The sequence below is a fragment of the Oryzias latipes genome, chromosome 4 (genome assembly GCF_053564925.1).
Source record: "Oryzias latipes strain Hd-rR chromosome 4, Olatipes_Hd-rR_3.1".
Classification (NCBI taxonomy): domain Eukaryota; kingdom Metazoa; phylum Chordata; class Actinopteri; order Beloniformes; family Adrianichthyidae; genus Oryzias; species Oryzias latipes.
In genome coordinates, this window is record NC_136240.1 from 7,667,801 (window position 1) to 7,687,638 (window position 19,838).

At 43.1% G+C, this 19,838-nt stretch overlaps 1 protein-coding gene across 1 annotated transcript; it reads left to right on the forward strand.

Moving 5' to 3' along the window:
• Positions 1–6,178: 6,178 nt before the first annotated feature.
• Positions 6,179–18,765, forward strand: lrrc40 (leucine rich repeat containing 40). The gene is made up of 15 exons (XM_004067639.4): positions 6,179–6,399; positions 7,823–7,992; positions 9,510–9,583; positions 9,708–9,837; positions 9,960–10,083; positions 10,435–10,574; positions 10,657–10,829; positions 10,902–10,992; positions 11,193–11,238; positions 11,312–11,414; positions 11,491–11,598; positions 11,668–11,778; positions 12,018–12,095; positions 17,851–18,036; positions 18,103–18,765. The coding sequence occupies exons 1-15, from the start codon at positions 6,252–6,254 to the stop codon at positions 18,206–18,208; spliced, it is 1,788 nt and encodes a 595-aa protein (XP_004067687.1). The 5' UTR covers positions 6,179–6,251; the 3' UTR covers positions 18,209–18,765.
• The last annotated feature ends 1,073 nt before the right edge of the window (positions 18,766–19,838 follow it).

Below are 19,838 nucleotides of genomic sequence, written 5' to 3' on the forward strand. Positions count from 1 at the left end.
ACCCGTTTTTTTTTTCCTTTTGGGGTCACGGGGCTGCTGGAGCCTATCTCTGCCACTTGTGGGCGAAGGCAGGGGACGCCCTGGACAGGTCGCCAGTCTGTCGCAGGGCCACAATAACACACCCATGCACACTCACACCTAGGGACAATTTAGAGTAACCAATGAACCTATGAAGCATGTTTTTGGACGGTGGGCGGAACCCAGAGTCCCCGGAGAAAACCCACGCATGCACGGGGAGAACATGCAAACTCCACACAGAAAGGTCCCCCATTGGTGTTCTGCTTAGATTTTGCTCAAAAGCGTCCCAACATTTTCTAGTTAGGCAAAATAAGGTAAAGTTTGAAACTCTGTTTGGTTCATCAATAGTTCGATCTATCTGCCAATAAAAAAAAACACATCCCTAAATATGCACAACTTTCAGCTCTAATAAAATAAGCACATAGAATAACAAAGTCACCCCACCACCACCACCACAGTAGTCACAAACAGCTGCTAAAGTGTAAACAAAGCTGTAAACCTGGCTGATGATAAACTGCTCTCTTTTGACTGCAGCTTCCAGTAGTCTTTTCAGAAACGATGACATTTGTTCCTTCAGGGTTGACTTTGAAACAGATTGTCAGAGCTTGGGCCGCAATCTTCCACCAACTCCTGCACAATTATAACTAATTTAACTAAATCTCACCAAAAATAACCAACTACAGCCAACCATAACTAACATTGACCAACTCTTACTAAATCTAACAATAGGCACAAACACACATGCTCATGAAAACACACACACTACTATACACATGAAGGCTTACATCTGATGCTTTCTGATCACAGTCTTGGCTGAATTTGAACTCACCATCCACCACGTCTTGGCCGTCACATCATAACACAGCTGCCACTTCACGGCACCGTCGGCCCCCCCACATCCTCTTGGTGTCTCCATGAAGGCAAAGCAGAGGCGTCAAAAGTCAAAATGACAGGACTGTGAGGAACTTTAGAAGTTTTTCCTCCCTTTATTGAATCATTCCTGTTCTCCAAGTTCAGATCCAGACTCTGCAGGTTAGAGTTTGGAGGAGGATGTTTCTGAGAAGCATGAAGATGAAGTTTGTGTTTTACTCCAAAGATTCTTTAAACAAGCCGACATGTCATTCTTAAAATAAAAAAATAACAGAAAAAAAGAAGGAAAAAACTCTGAATATCCAATCAAGGATTTTTCTCTCTGTTCTTCTGGACCAAAAAAAAGACCAACAGATGTAGATTCTTACTGTTCTCAGCTCCTACGGCTCCAAGACTCAGTATCCAGCATCTTCATCAGATCTGAGCTGAATGGCTCTGCTGTCTCCTTAAGCTTGGAACGTCTGTTTCCATTCAAATCAAGTAAATCCTCCACACATCACTGAGGCCCAGATTAACAGAAGTGTGGCACTGAATTCAGGAACAACTCCTCAGTTCTTCCCAATCCTCTTCACACAGCTGTAAATTACAGCTTCTCCTCAGACGTCAGCTGAGTCTCATCTCTGAGAGAGATCCAGGAGCTTCATCAAGTTTCTGCAAATTTGCAGCTTTCTAAGTTCAACTTCATCTCCAGATAAAATCTGATCCAGTTCCAGGGACAGAAGAGTCCCGAGGAGACTAAAAAGCAGCAATGGAGCCAACCGCCCCCTCTTGCTGCCGAGGGGCCGTCACTGCCAGGAGACGGATTACAGGCCAGAAGAAACACACGCATGAGCACACAAACGCACCAATACATGCACATTCATCCATGCACCGCAGCACACATGCAGATCATCCAATGTACAAAAACAAATGGCATGTGCCCATTTCACTTTTAATTCTGTGACATCGCCCTCATGAATCTTAGATACACCAACAAGTTAGTAACCCTTCCGCTTTCGTCTATCCCTTGCATATACAACTATTCCCTGACATCACTCAGACAAATTTAAATGGTAAAAAGGAGGCCTGAAGTGGTACGGGCCCACCTTCACTCTACCCACCTCTACAACATCCAAAAATAGGCAATGGGCAGGACAAAATAAAGTGAGAGTTTGATCATTTGAAGTCAGCCAATTGCATTGATCCACCCACCTGACAATTCAAAAATATATCTCTAATAAATCACAAATTTATACTCTTATTAAATTAAAACAATAGATTTTTATCCCCCGCCCACCCACCCACCCCACTGTTATAATTAATAATTTTAGAAAAATTTTTGACATCTGGCTGTGAATTGTTCTTTTTGGTGTAAATTTTGACTTTTTTAACCTGGGAGTCCACTGGGATGTGGTAACCTTATAAAATCAACCTCCAGTGGTCATTTGAGGAACTGCAACATTGTATGTTACCTTAGATTCCTGGACAGGAAACAAAGGACTTTGACTCTCAGCTTGCTGCTGTTTTGACCAAGATTCTTAACCAGCATTAAGCCAGGCCAGTGTCCCCCTCCTGCCTGTTCTCCAACTTTAGCCCCTCCTGAGGGGAAGACTCAATTTTATCACTGAAAATGATTACTGTCAGGCAGCCCTCACACTATGAAGGTAAAAATGTGTCTGAATGGACGAGCTTGGAGATTTGATGTGAGAACCTGTAAAATAAAATGCGAGAACTTGTGCACCAAAAATCTGCATCTGTGTGTAAAAATGTACGCACATAAAAACAAACATAGAATTTCTACAGATGTGTTGATTTATGGTTCAACATATAGATTTGGGTTGCACATTCTGTTTTACAGGTTCTCACATAAAAAATCTCCAAACTCGTCCATTTAGACACATTTTTACCTTCATAGTACACAGCATTTTCAAATGTTGGGAGAAACTGGTACAGATCCACACTATCTCTAATCTACCCTGTAGTTCTAACCCCTACCAGGGTTTAGGAAGTCATTAATAGTCCATGGAAGACGGCAAAACTCGTCACACTGCTTTATCTCTGCTGACAGTGGCTTTTATTGTAATTCAGACTCTGATCACTGAGGACAGAACTTCTCACCTGATTGTTGTTGACTTTTTTCGAGGGAACAGATAAGGTTGCTGCAACCTCTTCAGCTTCAGTTCTGGGTACAGGAGATGATTCCAGACTAGAACAGTTAATTTCTTCAGAAGCTCGATCAAGATGAAAACCAAAACTTAAAAAAAGAAAAGCAGAGATCAAGGTATATATTACTTTAGAGATTATTATTATCCCTACAATCCAACCACAAGGACCTGCCTGAGGCAAGTTGTTAATCGAATCAACTTATACGATCATAAACTCCTTTTAAAATTGAATAAATCATTATAATAGATAATGGAAAATGCCTTTGGATTAAGGTACATTAGGGCTATGTTACTATTATTTTAAAATGACAAAGTGACATTACAGCAGACAACACACTTGTGATGTCATCAAAAACTGATCAGTCCATCATTCCAGTCCATTGTGTGGTGGGCTGAACTTTAGGAAACTCAAATGTGAATGGATTTGACATTAATTCTTGTTTACTTGTTTGTACACAGATTTAATTTACACTTGATTCTCTTGAATAAATCAAAGGCATCTGGAAAACTTCACTGTTCAGTCGCAGGTATTTATCTCTGAGTCACTCTGGTTGAAGTTTTGGACAAAGATGTTCTGGATCCATTTTATGTAATTGAACTGGATCGTTAAAAAGGAACCAATGTCCACTATAAATCAGATCGGCAATCATAAATTATTATATGAATTAAATTGTTGTTAAAATAAATCGTTACACCCCTAAGCAGAGACCATCTTAGTGGAAAATTCAAACCTTTTTTAAATGGACCTTTTAAAGGCAGCATAAAATATTCCTGACATTCCCGTACTGGAATGACAAAACTGGAATAATCCAGCTCGGCTATAACAGATGCTTTTATTAAAAATGAGTGTTTTTAACAGGTATGAGCAAAATTCGAACGAAGTCCAACCTAAGGTCACAAGGACTGTTAAGCTTAGGATTTTTCCCCCCAACCTCCTGATATGATAACATTTGCAGCACCTGATTGGCACTCTGAGTTAAAGTCATCGGTAATGTTGGGAAAAGATTAAACACACCATGATGATGCCATTCTGCTTGAAGGAGCTTTAGAGCCCTCAGTGTTTGATAACTTGCCTGGGAAGCAGTCTACACTACTACCTGACGGGGGGACAACTTCATGAACGACATTCATTCTGTTGAGGATCATTTCAACAGCAATTTTTCCAGGTAGCTTGCTCAGCAGTTCCTAAATGGACCCGCCTCTTTCCAAAACATCTTTCCCCTGCAGAGGTGGCTTTCCTGGGGGATTGCCAGGGTGTGGTAAAGGAGTGTGTATCACCCCTCACAGAGCGACCACAGGAGGTCAGAACTTGAGAAGCAAATGTCAGACCGCTGTTTTGAGCACCATGGCGCCTTTGCTACTGCACTTGGAGATCAACCCCCCCAACACACACACGCCAGCCGCATGTGTGAGCAGAAACAGTCGAGCTGTAATTAGTACTTTGGTCAATCAACTGCAGTTCCCGCCCACTCTCTTAATTACACAATTAACTTGTGGAGAGTAAACAGAGAGCCAACCCACACCATAGTGGTGGGGGTTGAAGGATCCGAACACTGCATAAATGTGTAAAATGTGTGTGTGACTGTGTGTGAGCACAGGAGCAGACCTCACAATCTGGGATTCTCCTGGGGAGTCTGGTAATGCAGTGATTTACCATCACTATCATCTCTGTCAATGACAGGACGGCGGCGGCCGCGGCATTGCAATGGTCTCCAACACGTCAGTGACGTCACAAACAGGTGACCTGCTCCTGACACAGCAAGGCAGCCTGTGAAATTTGGGATTATAAAATAATATGGAAACCAAGTCTTAGCTGAGAGTCAAGTCTAGTAAGTCCATTAAAAAACTATTTACCCAACCCAGCCAAAGGCCAGGAGGTCACTTCCTGTTTGAAGAACATTATAAAACCAAAAAAATGAAGCCACTAGAATTTCCAGGTACCATTAGTGAGTATCTTACACAAGTTATTTTCCATTCACTTTAATGTTATGTGGTCCCAAGGATCTTTTCATGATGATGATGCTGTTTTAAGCCAAAAAACAAACAAACTGTTGTTTCCTAGTATATAGTTACTGCAGAGCAGCAGGAGTTGGTTAAAAATCCATATCTGCGCTATAGGCAGGGTTAGGTGTGGAGCAACCCCGACCCCCCTTCCCGTTGCTGAGAGCTCGGAGCAGAGACCTTGTGGCCCGCCCTCCCTATTTTCTACGTCACAACTAATAATCTTTATTTAAACTGTATTGTTTTGGCTGCTCCTGATTCAATATAAATATGAAGAAATATTCAGAAAGGTACGGAGCCCCTAAAGGACCATTGAAAAAAAAAACAATTGAAGTAAAAAAAAAAAAAACTAACTGGTGCTCACCAGTCAGTAACGGTCGGGTTTCTGCTCACTAGTGAGCACCCATTACTGACTAGTGAGCACTCATTACTGACTAGTGAGCACCCGAAAAGCAACTGTGAGCCTAATTTTCTTTACATGTTATCAATCATCAGAAAAATGTCAGAATAACATTTTCATCAGAGTGGGTATTTAAGTTCTTTTACGATCAAATATAGGCTGTTCTAAGGAAATTTTCTTTTTCATTCACAGATGTGAGTATAACCATCAGCTTAAGGACAGCCCCACAGGGCTATTTAGACCATTGTTTTTTTTTTAAATAAAGTTTTGTGTTTTCCACATGTGTTCCATGGAAGAATTAAGGAGGTCTTCTGACTGAAACATTATACAAACACTTAAAGCAGAACTGAACACACTGAGCTGAGCAATGTTTTTTTTTTTTTTTTTTACCTTTCTCACACATTAATGTTGTCCACATCATGTGTTTACTTGTTAGAATGACACAACAGAAAGTGCACTTTTTTAGTCCTCCTTCCTACAGCCTTGCAGTATCATGCATTACTTGTAAATTGTGATATGCATGGCTGGGTTCAAATTGCCCAGGTCACATGACCAAACTGATCACTGTAATTACAGTCGCTGCCACTCCATTTTTATTTATTTTTTTACTAAAAATGTTGGTAATTTTCCTTAGGTTAAATAAATAAAATATTTAACTGCTTCTGCATCAGATCTAGAGTGAACACGCACGTTAATGTATACTTTGGTTCAGAAAAACAACCCCGACCTCGCGAGGGCTTTTACTCTGAAAAACCGGAAAAGGACCTTGCGTTTGTTTGACGGGCGGGAGGGAAAGCTGCCGTTTGGATCTCATCAATATGTCGAGGTTAGGAAGGGGAGGCCGCGCAGATTCTCTGGCGGGTTTCCGACCAAAGATTAAAGATGAGGAGGAAGTCCCGGCTGGCCTGCTGAAAGCCGCGCGGAAGAGCGGACAGCTCAACTTGTCCGGCCGCGCGCTCACGAAAGGTAACGCTAGTGTTTGCGTGTACGTGATTGGGCGAGGCGGACCTGCGCGCGCTCGCCGCACTGGGCGGATGCCTTTATTTTTTAATCCCTATCAAAATAAAACTTCTGTTTGGTTATCAAAAAAAAGTAGTTTACAACTACTTTAAATAATTAAAATTTGGTGCCTGTTGCTTGGCAACTCTAAGCTTCAGCTCTCTCCATTGGTTTTCTATAAAATTAATATCCAGAGAATGGTTGTAGCAATCATTCATTGGTCGCCTTGGCTGTATGTTTTAGGTCATTATACTGTTGGAAGACTTATGTTAAACCTCCTGGTGGGAGAACGAGGTTCTCACTCAGGATTTGACGATACATGGCTCCACCATCCTCCCTACCACACTGTGAAGTAGCCTTGTGCAGAAAACCAGCCCCAAAGCATAATATTTCCCCCTCCATGCTTGACAGTAGGGATGCTGTTCTTGGGGTCGTAGGCAGCATTTCTCTTCCTCCAAACACAACAGGTTGAGTTAAAGACTTTAGCTGTGGTCTGATTTGACCACAACACCTTCTCCCAATCCCTCTATAAAAGACGAAGGTGTTTGTTGACAAACTTCAGGCGGGTCGCACATGTGTCTTCTTAAGCAGGGGGGCTTTGGTTCCTAGTATCCCCAATGGTTTTCTTAGTGACTGAGGTTCCAGCTGCTTTGAGATCATCAACTAACTTCTGCCGTGTTGTTTTAGGCTGATTTCTCTCTGTTCTCATGGTCATGGAAACCACACCAGGTCAGATCTGGTTTGGAGCCTCAGACCTAAAGGTGGATTGATGGTTGATAGTCTCTTAAACCAACAGTTGTCACCTTAACCTCCAGCATCTTGCTGATAGTTTTGTAGTCCATTCTGGTCTTGTCCAGGTCTACAATCGTCTCCCTCAAATCCACTGGAAACTCTAGTCTTTCCATGTTGGAGAGTTTGGAGTCTGACTGATGGACTGATTCTGTCTGTCCATCAGAACTGAACAGGTGTCTTCAGTTCAGGTAACAAGTTGAATAGTAGAGTCTAACTGGTCTGTGTGAAGCAGAGCTCTTAATGGTTACTAAGAGATCAAATGTTTAAACTCAAACTTAGACTCAAATACTTACAAAATGTATCTCTCACTGTTATCAGTGAGAGATTTTTGTAGCTTGAAAGGGAAATGACCCTTTGATATAATTCGGCACCTTTACGAACTCAGCAGCTGAGAATTGGGGGTGCATGTGTGATCATGGCGCTGGGTCTGTGGAACACCTGCTGGTCTGTGATTCCTTTCACTTGGACATCCAAAGCTTCAGTGCAATTTCATGAAAGCCCTTCGTGTTCATCTCTAATGTGAGCGTACTCCACTGAGGACAGAGTTAAGGTGGAATGACTGCTTTCCTCTGCTGGACATTATGATGGTGTGTCTCAGTCCCTCAGAGTGTGTACCGGGTCAATGAAGAGGCCCAGCAGAATGTTTCGTTTGGAGCTTCAGATCGTTGGTGGGAACAGACGGACCTCACCAAGCTGCTGCTCTCCTCCAATCAGATCAGTCAGATATCTGAGGACATCAGACTGCTGCCTGCACTCGTCACGCTGGATGTAAGTGTTACAAATACGTCTGTGATGCTCTGCTATGAGAACTGCTGCAGCTTTCACAGCTGTGTGAAGCTGCAGCCTGACCTCACCAAACCTGCCTGCTGGTAAACATGGACGGCAAAACTAACACTCTAACTTACTGTTCGGTTAAGGCATGCAGAATCTACTGATGGACAATATTTAGTGTGACCATCCACCAAAAACAATGAAGGTGCTCCTAAAGACCTGGAGAACTGACGTTGAAGAACTGTTCCTTTAAAAAGGTTCTTTGCATTTCCCTGATTTGGTAACTGGGAGTTCTGGGAGTTCTATCAATAATTAAAAATTATCACAATAAAAGCCCCACAACACACATACACCGTACACAAAAACAAACTGGAAAAAAGCAACTATAATTCAAATTAAAGTAAATAAATCTACTTAAAAGCAACCTTAAAAGATTAGTTTAATTTTTTTTCTTGAAAACCACCACAGTGGGCAAAGCCCTCACCTCCCCAGGCAGGCAATTCCACAGGTGAGGTCCACAGTGCTGGGATGTCGCTTCGCCGCAGGTTTTTGTTCTGACCATTGACTGTGGATGCGAAGTGGGCCCAGTGAGTGTGACCCATAGAGAATGGTTCACTTCCAGGTCCAATTAAATGAAGGCACTTCAGTTGCGGTTCTCGGCAACCCATGTTGGAACTAGAATTTGTCAATAAGCAGTGGTCCAAGTCGATCTGAGTTGTTGTTTCTGTGGCAACCACTCTTGCCAATCAAAAGTGAACTTTTGGAAGTCCAACCCCCTACTATTTGAAAGCAAGCTACACGAAATCAGTCAAACCTTTTGAATGTTTAATGTGAGACCAACATACTTTTATTGAGGTATCTGATTATTCTGTTTTTAACTGAATAACTTCCAATAAAGAAAAAAAAATTGGATTATCAAGAACATGTTAAAAAGGTATCAGAGAGCAAGAATGGCTATTCTGACCAATACAATGACTGAGCAACAGAAGTCTATGGGATTTTGGCAGCAGGTACTTCCTGTTTGGAATGTCAGGGGGGAGGAGTCACTCGGTCCAGTTCTCGTATACAGTGAGTGGTTCTGATATTGGGGACCACTAGCAGACCTGCACCTGAGGACCTGAGGGCTCTTGGAGGATGATAAACTTAAAGTGGTTCTGATAAAATATAAGATCCAGTTACATGAAGACATTTATAAACTAATACGATAATCTTAAAATCATGTCTAAGGCTGGCTGGGAGCCCTTGCAAAGGTTTCAAAGATGGAGTCATGTCCTCCTTTCTGGTCCTGGTTAAGAGCCGCACAGCCAAGCTGTGGCAGATTAATATCACATTTTTCTTAACAAAAGAAGGGCATAACAACAATCTGTTCTAGATGTTTTAAAAGCATATTTTAGTATTTCAGCTCTGGCTCTGGAGAGAAAAGGTCTCACTCGAGCAGTAATTCTTGGATTATAAGATCCAGTGTTTTTGCAGTGACTTGAAATAACCAACCAGAAATGCATGTTTCCTTTCAGCTCCACGACAACCAGCTGAACACTTTACACAGCGCCATTGGAGAGCTGCAGGAGCTGCAGACGCTACGTCTTAGGTGAGCTCACATTCAACACATCCTGAGACCTCACGCCAGATCATGTGACCTCTTTCTTGATCATGTGACCTCAGGCTCATCTTGGACATTAAATGTTCTTAAAGCCCTTTCTGCTTGTAATTAGTCACAATCAGCTGTCATCACTGCCAGTGGAGGTGTGTATGCTAAGGAACCTGCGGAGTCTCACCCTGCAGCAGAACCTATTGGAGAACCTTCCAGAAGAATTCGGACAACTGGAGAACCTGACAGAGCTGGTGAGTGATTTTTCAGTGGGGATGGGATGAGTTATTTTAATGTGAAAGGGCCTGTTGTGTTCACTGCCTGCAGGAACTTGGGTAGTCTCTGGCTCCTGCAGACGTCTGTCTTCTGTCTGCAGGATTTGTCCAAGAATCGTCTGACAGACCTGCCCCAAAGCCTTGGCCGTCTGACCGGCCTGCAGAAGATCAGCCTGTCTCACAATAAGCTGAGCTGTCTTCCTGACTGCCTGTCACAGCTCACAAGTAAGGGCAGCAGTTCTTCTCTTGACCAGGAGAGGCGCCGCTGAGGCCCATCAGAGGTCACAGGTCATTCTGGGGTCACAGAAGGTTTTATTCATGGTTGTATCTCATACCTTCAAACTCACATTTGATGTTCAGCAAGGAGGATGAGAGAAGACAAAGATGGATTTTTATTTTGAAGATTTGGAGCTGAAGTTGAACGTCACTGTTGGAAAACACTCGTGCCTATCTTAGACAGAAGTTCAGGTGAAAAATGGCAGATGTCCAGACCTCCTGAGGTCTTACAGGGGGGACAGCACATAGCTGAGCCTTTCATGAGGTGTGGGTCTCTAAGGTTCTGGTCTGCTTCCACAGACGTGAAGCTGCTGGACTGCAGCAACAACCAGCTGAGCGACGTTCCTGCCAGCCTGGCTCACATGCTTTCTTTGGAGCAGCTTCATCTCAGACACAACCGGCTGCAGCGGCTACCCCAGCTCCACGCACCTGCCCTGAAGGTGAGCACCATCCCAGTCAGTCAGTACAGGCCCACACGGCCCGGTCCACCTCCGCTTCGGTGATGGAGCAGTGTGATTGCAGGAACTCTACGTGGGAAACAACCAGGTGGGGGTGCTGGAGGCGGAGCAGCTGGAATGCCTGAAAGCCATCTCGGTTCTGGAGCTCAGAGACAATAAGATCCGAGCGGTTCCCGAGCAGATGTCTCTACTGCATACACTGACCCGCCTGGACCTGACCAACAACGACATCGGCAGGTAGATCTGTGACATCATCCCCACCTTTGCAGGCCACGCCCCGCTCACCAGAGAGACTCCTGTCTCTGTCAGTCTTCCAGCCTCCCTCAGCCTGCTGCCCAACCTGAAAGTGCTGCTGGTGGAGGGAAACCCTCTGCGGGGGATCAGGAGAGATCTTCTGACTGTAGGTGTCACCAGAACACAGACACGAGCTTCACAGCTGTTGGGTCATACCGAGTCACGACAAACAGAAGCTCATGGTGGGCCAGACCGCTGAAAGAACAAGTGTTTCTGCCGTCAGAACCTCAATGTTTTCTGCTCCACCATGGTTTCGTGTTGAGTTCTGCTATCCTCTGTTGAACCTCATCTTCCTTTGCATCACAGAAAGGAACCAATGAACTTCTAAAGTACCTGAGAGGAAGAGTGAAAGGTGAGCTCTACAGCTTCAGCAGGAGAGTGAACTTCTGTTTTCTTCACGGATTCTCTCTGTGGTCCTTCTGCAGAGGAACCTGAAAGCTCAGAGGACCCCCCCACAGCCATGACATTCCCCTCCCAGGCCAGAATCAACGTGCACAGCATCAAAACCCTGGGGGTGCTGGACCAGAGGTCAGCGGTGGACCTGGGAGTGCGTGCAGGACACGTCCATATGTTGTGCAGGTGTAACCCCGGGGTTTCTGCTCAGTGACATGCAGGTAGACTCCATCCCAGACGAGGCGTTCCTCGCTGCTGAAGGTCAGAACGTGGTCACTGCCAACTTCAGCAAGAACAAGCTGACCTCCATCCCTGCCAGGTGTGTTCAGGTACTCCAGGACCCCTCCCCCCAAGACCCTGTCCCTGTTACAACAGATTCTGTGTTTAGGCTGCTACAACTGAGCTCTTCCCTGACTGAGCTCAACTTAGGCTTCAACCAGCTGGACCACTGCGGCGTTGAGGTGTGCAGGCTGCTGCAGCTGACGCACCTGGACCTCAGGTATGCCTGCAGGAACACACATTTACACAGGCGCGCGCACATATCAGAGCAGTTCTCCTTGTCTTTGTGAAGACACAGTCTGGACTAAAGACTGATCTTCACACTGTTTGGGTTTTAGAGGAATGTTCTTATGTCCCACCCCCTCTTGAACATTAAGTCATCCTGATTGATCTTCTACACAGTTTGTTGGAAGACACAGAGAAAGCTCTCAGTGCATTGATGGTGCTCTGCTGTTTCAGGAACAACCAGCTGAAGGATTTACCCGCCGACATGGAGAACCTGGCCAAGCTACGCTGCATCATCCTCAGTTACAACAGGTAACTTCAGAGGAGCTGCTCATATACAGTACAGACCAAAAGTTAGGACACACCTTCTCAAAGAGTTTTCTTTATTTTCATTTCAATGAAAATTGTAGATTCACACTGAAGGCATCAAAACTATGAATTAACACATGTGGAATTATATACATAACAAAAAAGTTTTAAACAACTGAAAATATGTCATATTGTAGGTTCTTCATAGTAGCCAACTTTTGCTTTGATTCCTGCTTTGCACACTTTTGGCATTCTCTTGATGAGCTTCTAGAGGTAGTCACCTGAAATGGTCTTCCAACAGTCTTGAAGGAGTTCACAGAGATGCTTAGCTCTTGTTGGTCCTTTTGTCTTTCATCTGCGGTCCAGATCACCCCAAACCATCTCAATTGGGTTCAGGTCCGGTGACTGTGGAGGCCAGGTCATCTGGCGCAGCCCCCTATCACTCTCCTTCTTGGTCAAATAGCCCTTACACAGCCTGGAGGTGTGTTTGGTGTCATTGTCCTGTTGAGGAATAAATGATGGTCCAACTAAACGCAAACCGGATGGAATAGCATGCCAGTGCAAGATGCTGTGGTAGCCATGCTGGTTCAGTATCCCTTCAATTTGGAATAAATCCCCAACAGTGTTACCAGCAAAGCACCCCCCACACCATCACACCTCCTCCTCCATGCTTCACTGTGGGGACCAGGCATGTAGAGTCCATCCGTTCACCTTTTCTGTGTCGCACAAAGACACGGTGGTTGGAACCAAAAATCTCCAATTTGGACTCATCAGACCAAAGTAGATTTCCACTGGTCTAACGTCCATTCCTTGTGTTCTTTAGCCCAAACAAGTCTCTTCTGCTTGTTGCCTTTCTTTAGCAGTGGTTTCCTAGCAGATATTCTACCACGAAGGCTTAATTCACACAGTCTCCTTTTAACAGTTGTTGTAGAGATGTGTCTGCTGCTAGAACTCTGTGAGCCATTGACCTGCTCTCTAGTCTGAGCTGCTGTTAACCTGCCATTTCTGAGGCTGGTGACTTGGATGGACTTATCCTCTGCACCAGAGGTGACTCTGGGTCTTCCTTTCCTGGGACGGTCCACATGTGACCCAGTTTCTTTGTAGCGCTTGATGGTTTTTGTGACTGCACTTGGAGACACTTTAAGAGTTTTCCCAATTTCTCGGACTGACTGACCTTCATTGCTTAAAGTAATGATGGCCACTCATTTTTCTGTACTGCTTTTTTCTTGCCATAATACAAATTCTAACAGTCTATTCAGTAGGACTATCAGCTGTGTATCTATAGCAGTGTTTTTCAACCAGTGTGCCGCGGCACACTAGTGTGCCGTGGCACACTAGTGTGCCGTGGGAGATGGTCAAGTGTGCCGTGGAAATTGCCCTCATTAACTGATCTAAAAGCATTTCCCATCTCCAGGAAATCAGCTCTTTGTTCATCCAAACAGGTCCTGATAAAACACTGAGTAGTTAGGAATATAAACGATCATAAAATACTTTTTTCTTTGTGTTTATTTGATTCTATTAAAGACATTTTGATAAGAATGACGGTAACGCGAAATAGCTGCAGCTATAACTGTGTAAGGAAAAGTCCCGCAGCTTTTACTGTCTCCACGACTCCACCAATCATTCTTGAAGGCTTAATCACATGTCATCAGTCTGACCAATCAGAAGTGTTAAAAGTCTCCACTTCCTTGTTCCAATTTAGCTCATAACTCAGTCAGTTCCGACAAAAACACCAGCTAAAGCTCGTCTTTAGCGGTGTAGCTTTCCACAGAATCCGGTATCAGACCGTGGAACAAGTGAACAAAACCATGAAGCTCAGAGACGCGAGTCTTTCTGCCGTTTTCTCGCAGTTTTCACACTACATCTCCCATGATGCATTGGCTTAATGAGTCGTCCTTCTTACGCGTCTTGAAAACACAACGAACATACAGTTTGTATGTAACTTAACTTTTATTACATCTTTTAGAAAAACATCTGCAACTTCCTGCTTTTTCTGCCACAATTATCACAAAAATGCACGTCAGATTGCCGGGGGGGGGCTGTAGATCAAAACAGACTATGAGTTTCTGCTTCTTTTTTTTTTTTTTTGGGATGCTGGTGTGCCGCGGGATTTTTGTCAAGGTTAAAGTGTGCCGTGGCTCAAAAAAGGTTGAAAAACACTGATCTATAGCATATATATATATATATATATATATATATATATATATATATTGTGGACTAGTGATCAGAAACTTGGGAACAGCTCAAGGAGAGAGGGGGCAGAGACAATAGGGTGGAGGAAGTTCCTTGGAAGGCTCCAATGCTTGGTCTCTTTCTGGTTCAGGCTTAGCTCACCATCGACATAAATGACCTGGATAAAGAACAGGACCCATTAGATCCAGAAAATTATATTCTGTGTGAACACAAGTTCTTATTCTAAATACAAATTGTATTACAGTTAGGTAAATGGATTCTCTCATTTACCTAACTGTAAATTGCAATTCAGTTCATAATTAAAATCCTGTAAGTGAATCATTAGCACTGAACAAAGCACATGAGAAATAGCACATAAGTGTGTGTTTCCATTCAATAGAATGGCTTTTCAAATAAAGTGCATTTCATTGCATTAGATAAGACACCAGAAAAAGATTAGATTATCAGACAAAATAACTAAAGAACCTTTACATTGATTAATAATCAATGTGGTTACATTAACAAAACATTTTACCATATATACACATTCAGTGTAGACAACATTGTAGAACACAGAAATTTGGCATAGATAGCAGCTGCTAACCGGTCCACGTCATTCATTGACGAGAGCTAATGCTAAGCTAACCAAAACAAGGGAGGGAGTGTGAACTCTCCGTCAAATACGCGGCTCATTTGCGGCGGGTTTAGACTGATAGTTGGCTCCTACGAGTTAATGGGTCGTAGAACAAAGATCAGGACATGATCGAATGATTTTAAAAGTAAAACTGAAACCAAACATACCTCGTTTAACCTGGCTGTCCCCTCATGCATTGTTTGTGACAGCTTCTTCTTCTTGTAGTTTAAATGGCGGGAGGCACCAACGTGAAGGTGCATTACCGCCACCTACTGTGTTGGAGTATGGGTCGAAGTGGGGGGGCTACCTAACTAAACTTCTCCCTTTCTATGGAAGCGATGGTGTAGCATAAATAAAAAGAAAAGTCAAAACCAGAAATGCTTTTTCATTTTCAAAATTAAGCTGCATTTCTGGTTTTCTGGTTTCTTTTTATTTATGCTACACAAGCGCTTCCATACCTTTCCCAATGTTTCTGCCATTCTGCCACAATACGACTCCTAATAATCGCCCTAATTTCCGTTCTGCCTAAAGGAATTTCCATCTCTATACCCCGTTTCAACGCCCTTTTTGCCAGAAAATCAGCCATTTCATTTCCCACTACCCCCCTATGTGCTGGTACCCACATAAATCTGAGGCGTATCTTCAATTTTTCCAATCTGAACAAACTTTCATAAATTAAATACATTAGATCTGACCTGCTATCAGCAGAAAAAGATTTCAACGACATCAATGCTGATAATGAGTCTGAACATGTTATCCCATCTCCAATTCTATTCTGTTCTAACCAGTGTAAACTATAAGATATTGCCAACATTTCAACTGCAAAAACTGAAAGATCCTTTGACGTCTTAATTCCGACGTATTTTCATAATGTAGGGATACAGAAAGAAAAAAACAGTTCTCATTGTGTCTGGGTCTTTAGATCCATCTGTATATATGGGAATAAATGAAGCATGGATTGAGTCTTACCTGTCTGCTGTTATTTCATCCCAGTTTCCCTTCCATTTGCTACCCTCCATCTTCCTGTGGAGATACAAATCCACTTGTATGGTTGGAAAAACCCAGAAAGGAGTGCTGGGTACAAAACTGTCTTAACTAGGGTTTTACCATGAATCTTTGTTTCTCTTGCTAATCTATCTAATTTCCAAGCAACACTTTCGTTTGTCCCATTATCACTTTTCCAACAAGGAGCAGTAGCTCTCCTAACCATGTCTTCTAGATCTACACAACCCTGTGTTTTCACCCAATAGTTAAGCAACAGCTGTTTAATTCTTAGTTTCAATGGTTGATCATCCATTTCAACTTGTAATGACACAGCAGGAGTTGACCTCATAGCCCCAGTGCATATTCTCAAAGCCTGATTTTGGATGACTTCTATTTCATGCAATAACGTTTTGCATGCTGTATTGTAAACAATAATTCCATAATCTGTGACTGACCTAATCATTGTAATATATATTTGTTTTAAAGCCTGTGCACTAGCTCCCCACCCAGTGCCTTTCAAGCATCTCATTATATTTATGACTTTCTTACATCTCCCTACTATACTATCAATATTCTCTTTCCATTTCGACTTTGTATCAAATATAACTCCCAGATTCCTAAAACTATGCACTTGCTCCACTACTTCTCCATATAATTTTAAGTTCAACAGTTTCACATTTCCTAGTAAAAACCATGCATTTTGTTTTAGTCACTGAAAATTTGAATCCCCAATTATAGGACCAGTTTTCCACCCCCGTAATATGTATCTTTCTCTCCATATAATGAATATTCCGTCCCCTCTTCCACAAGGCTCCATCATCTGCAAAAATTCACATCCAATGGAATTAAAGATATCATTAATCCACAAAACCCTTTTGTGTTTATCCAAGTTCTCTCGTCTTCTTGTCCTTTTTTTCTTTAAACTTTATTGAGCAAGTATACAATAAGAGAAGAAATGCAGAATAACGTGTCAAAAAATGTCAATAACAAACAGCCAGGAGTTAATAAGTAATAATTGAAAATCACACTTCCTTTTTGTTCCATTATCCACTACGTATCTATTAGAAAAAGACTTTCCTATTCTAACTTAAACATATCTATCACATAAAAATCCCTAAATCCAATTATAAATTCGTCCATTAAGTCCTAACCTACCTGGTAATTTTATCAATAAACCCTCTTTCCAGACCACTTTCTATATAAAAAAATATTGCAACCAAATATTCCTTATCTACTTGGGCTTTCCTGATGTCCGCTTCTAGGCAGACTACAGGGTCCATTGTCCCTCGACTTTTCCTAACACCATTCAAATCCAAATCAAATCAAGCCTGTTGGAAGGCCACACCCATCCTACTTGAAAGCCAGCTCAAGAAAATCTGTTAATGTTAATGGGCGTGGGGGTCAGCAGGCACCACCTACTATTGTTGAGGCATATAATTGGTCCATTTATAACTTGAACTACAGAACATATATTAAAAATATGAGGACTACTAAGAAGATGTTAATAAAAGAGCTAAAATGGTTTTTCTGACCAATAGAATGACTGAGTTACAGCTGTTTATTTCTCTATAGAAATCTATGGGATTTTGGCTTCTTGGAACAAGGTACTTCATGTTTGGAACGCCAGGGGGAGGGTCACTCAGTCCGGTTTTATATGCAACTAGACAAGATGCTGAGACTGAGAGGGTGGGGGTCATCCTTAAATTTTAACCTTCGTGTTTATTGTGAAAATGTAACATTTTAGCAGAAAATGTATAAAAAAAACGAGACAGATCTGACAGATCACTAAGAGGGTGGGGCTGCATAATGGGCATGGTTCACTGTATCCTAACAACCCAAGGTTTCTGGTCTGAATCCCAGCAAGGCTTGCAGTCTTCCCCAGATTGACTGCAAAGGAGGACTGCACACCTGTGCAGGTGAATTGTGCTTTTCACATCTGCCATTGGCTCCTTTCTATTGGCGTCACAGGTTCAAGTCCTTCCCAGAGGTGCTCTACCAGATGTTTTCCATGGAGACGGTACTGATGGCTAACAATCAGGTCAGCAGTGTAGATCCTGCCCGACTCGCGAGACTGGAGCACCTGTCGACCCTGGATCTGTCGAACAATGACCTGCTGAGCATCCCTCCTGAACTCGGCCTGTGCACCAGCCTCAGGTGAGCGGCTCAACTGACCCACCTCACTGACCATGTGTCTGAAGGGTATTGCCTTCTGCTCTTCAGGAGTCTCAGTCTGCAGGGAAACCCTTTCCGGACACCCCGAGCCGCCATCGTCGCCAAAGGAACTGATGCGGTTTTGGAGTACCTGCGCAGCCGCATACCTGCCTGACGCACGTTTTTATCTCCACGAATCCAACCGTGTGTCTGCTGATGTACAATCGGTGAAGTTCCACACAAACGACAGATGTTTATTTCGCATGAGAAAACGAGGTTGGTTTACCCGCGCTAACCTGCAGGAGGCGTGGCTCAGGAAAAAAAAATGCAGATGACATTTTTATGCAAAAACATCAAACCCCCAGCTAAGGACAGGATGGTCTGAAGATTCTACATCCAAAAACAGGAAGCAGGGGATCCCAGAAAAGATTTGTTCTAATACATTTTCTTCCTCTTTGCTATTCTGGGCCCTAACGTGAACACGTGATGGAGAACTTCAGAACAAGCTGGGGTTCTCTGAACCTGCAGGGAGGTCCTCTCCAGAAGGTCCTGAATGTTTCCCCTGTGAATGTTCTCTGGAAAGTTCCTAACAGCAGGAGAACAGCTGCAGTTCTGGTAGGGGGTGTTTGGGTGAATGTACCCAGTGTTCTCTGGATGTAGACGGACATGAACAGGTGACATACATACATGTATACATGCAGTGAATAGAGAAAGAATAAAATGTCAAAATAACCCGTGTGTGTGACTCTGTCCAGATGTTTAAAGTCTCACTCTGGTCATCTTTTGAAAAAGCGTTCCCTCAGGTCTTTTAATCATGTTTGAAACCTAAATTAAAAGTCCTGTGTTGTTTTCTAGGACATAGTTTCTGCAGAGCGGCTGGGGTTCATCAGAAATTTGCCTCCGAGTTGTGGGCAGAACTGCTGTGATGGAGTAAGCCTATTCTGTTTTTTAAAACTGCATTTATTCATCTGCTCCTGATTCACAATGATTTGAATAAAGAAAAACTCAGAAACTCCAACATGAGTAAAACGACACAAGAACATGTTAAAAGCACCGTTTTTTTTCGATCAGGTGGGTGTTTAAACCAAAACCATGGCTGCTGCTTCTCTGGCGAACAATCAAGTTGTTTCAAAAAGATCTCCACAGATTTAGAGATATTATTGAACACATCTGGTCTTAAATGATCAGGGAAGCCAGGCTTTCTTCCAAGCACTTTGATTCACGATTCCATTTCACGATGACACGGTCATTTATGACCGCACTTGAAGATGCACACCTGAGAATTTAGACTTAAATCCCTATCTTCTTGATGAGGTTATAAAAAGTAGAAGTGATGAAGCGCCGTCTGCAGGCAGACGGAGAGCACAAACCGCTTTCTTTAGTGATCTGTGGAAGGCTTTTGCTCCAGCGTGTCCAGAAAACAGACAGGAAGTTCACTATAGAATAGATTTAACCCGACCCTTCCAAGTCTTCAGGGTTTGGTTCCATGTCAGAGCAGTTGCCACCAAGTGTGGCAGACACACGCAGAGCAGACAAAGCCCGATTGAGGCGACCTAGAGAACAGATGATGGACTTTCACCAGGCGCTGGCATGAAGACAGACTGTAGGACCGTTGACAACAGGTGCTGGAAATGAGAGCACCACGTACAAGAAGAATATAAAAGCTTACAGGCGTGTTTCCTTTAAGATTGAGCTCAACTCTCAGTAAACACCTTTGCAGGTAAATGTTTTTTTGAAAACTTATAAAGAACACTTCACCTCACTGCGAGAACCCTTTGACAGGATCTCGGACTTCCTGCCAAGAG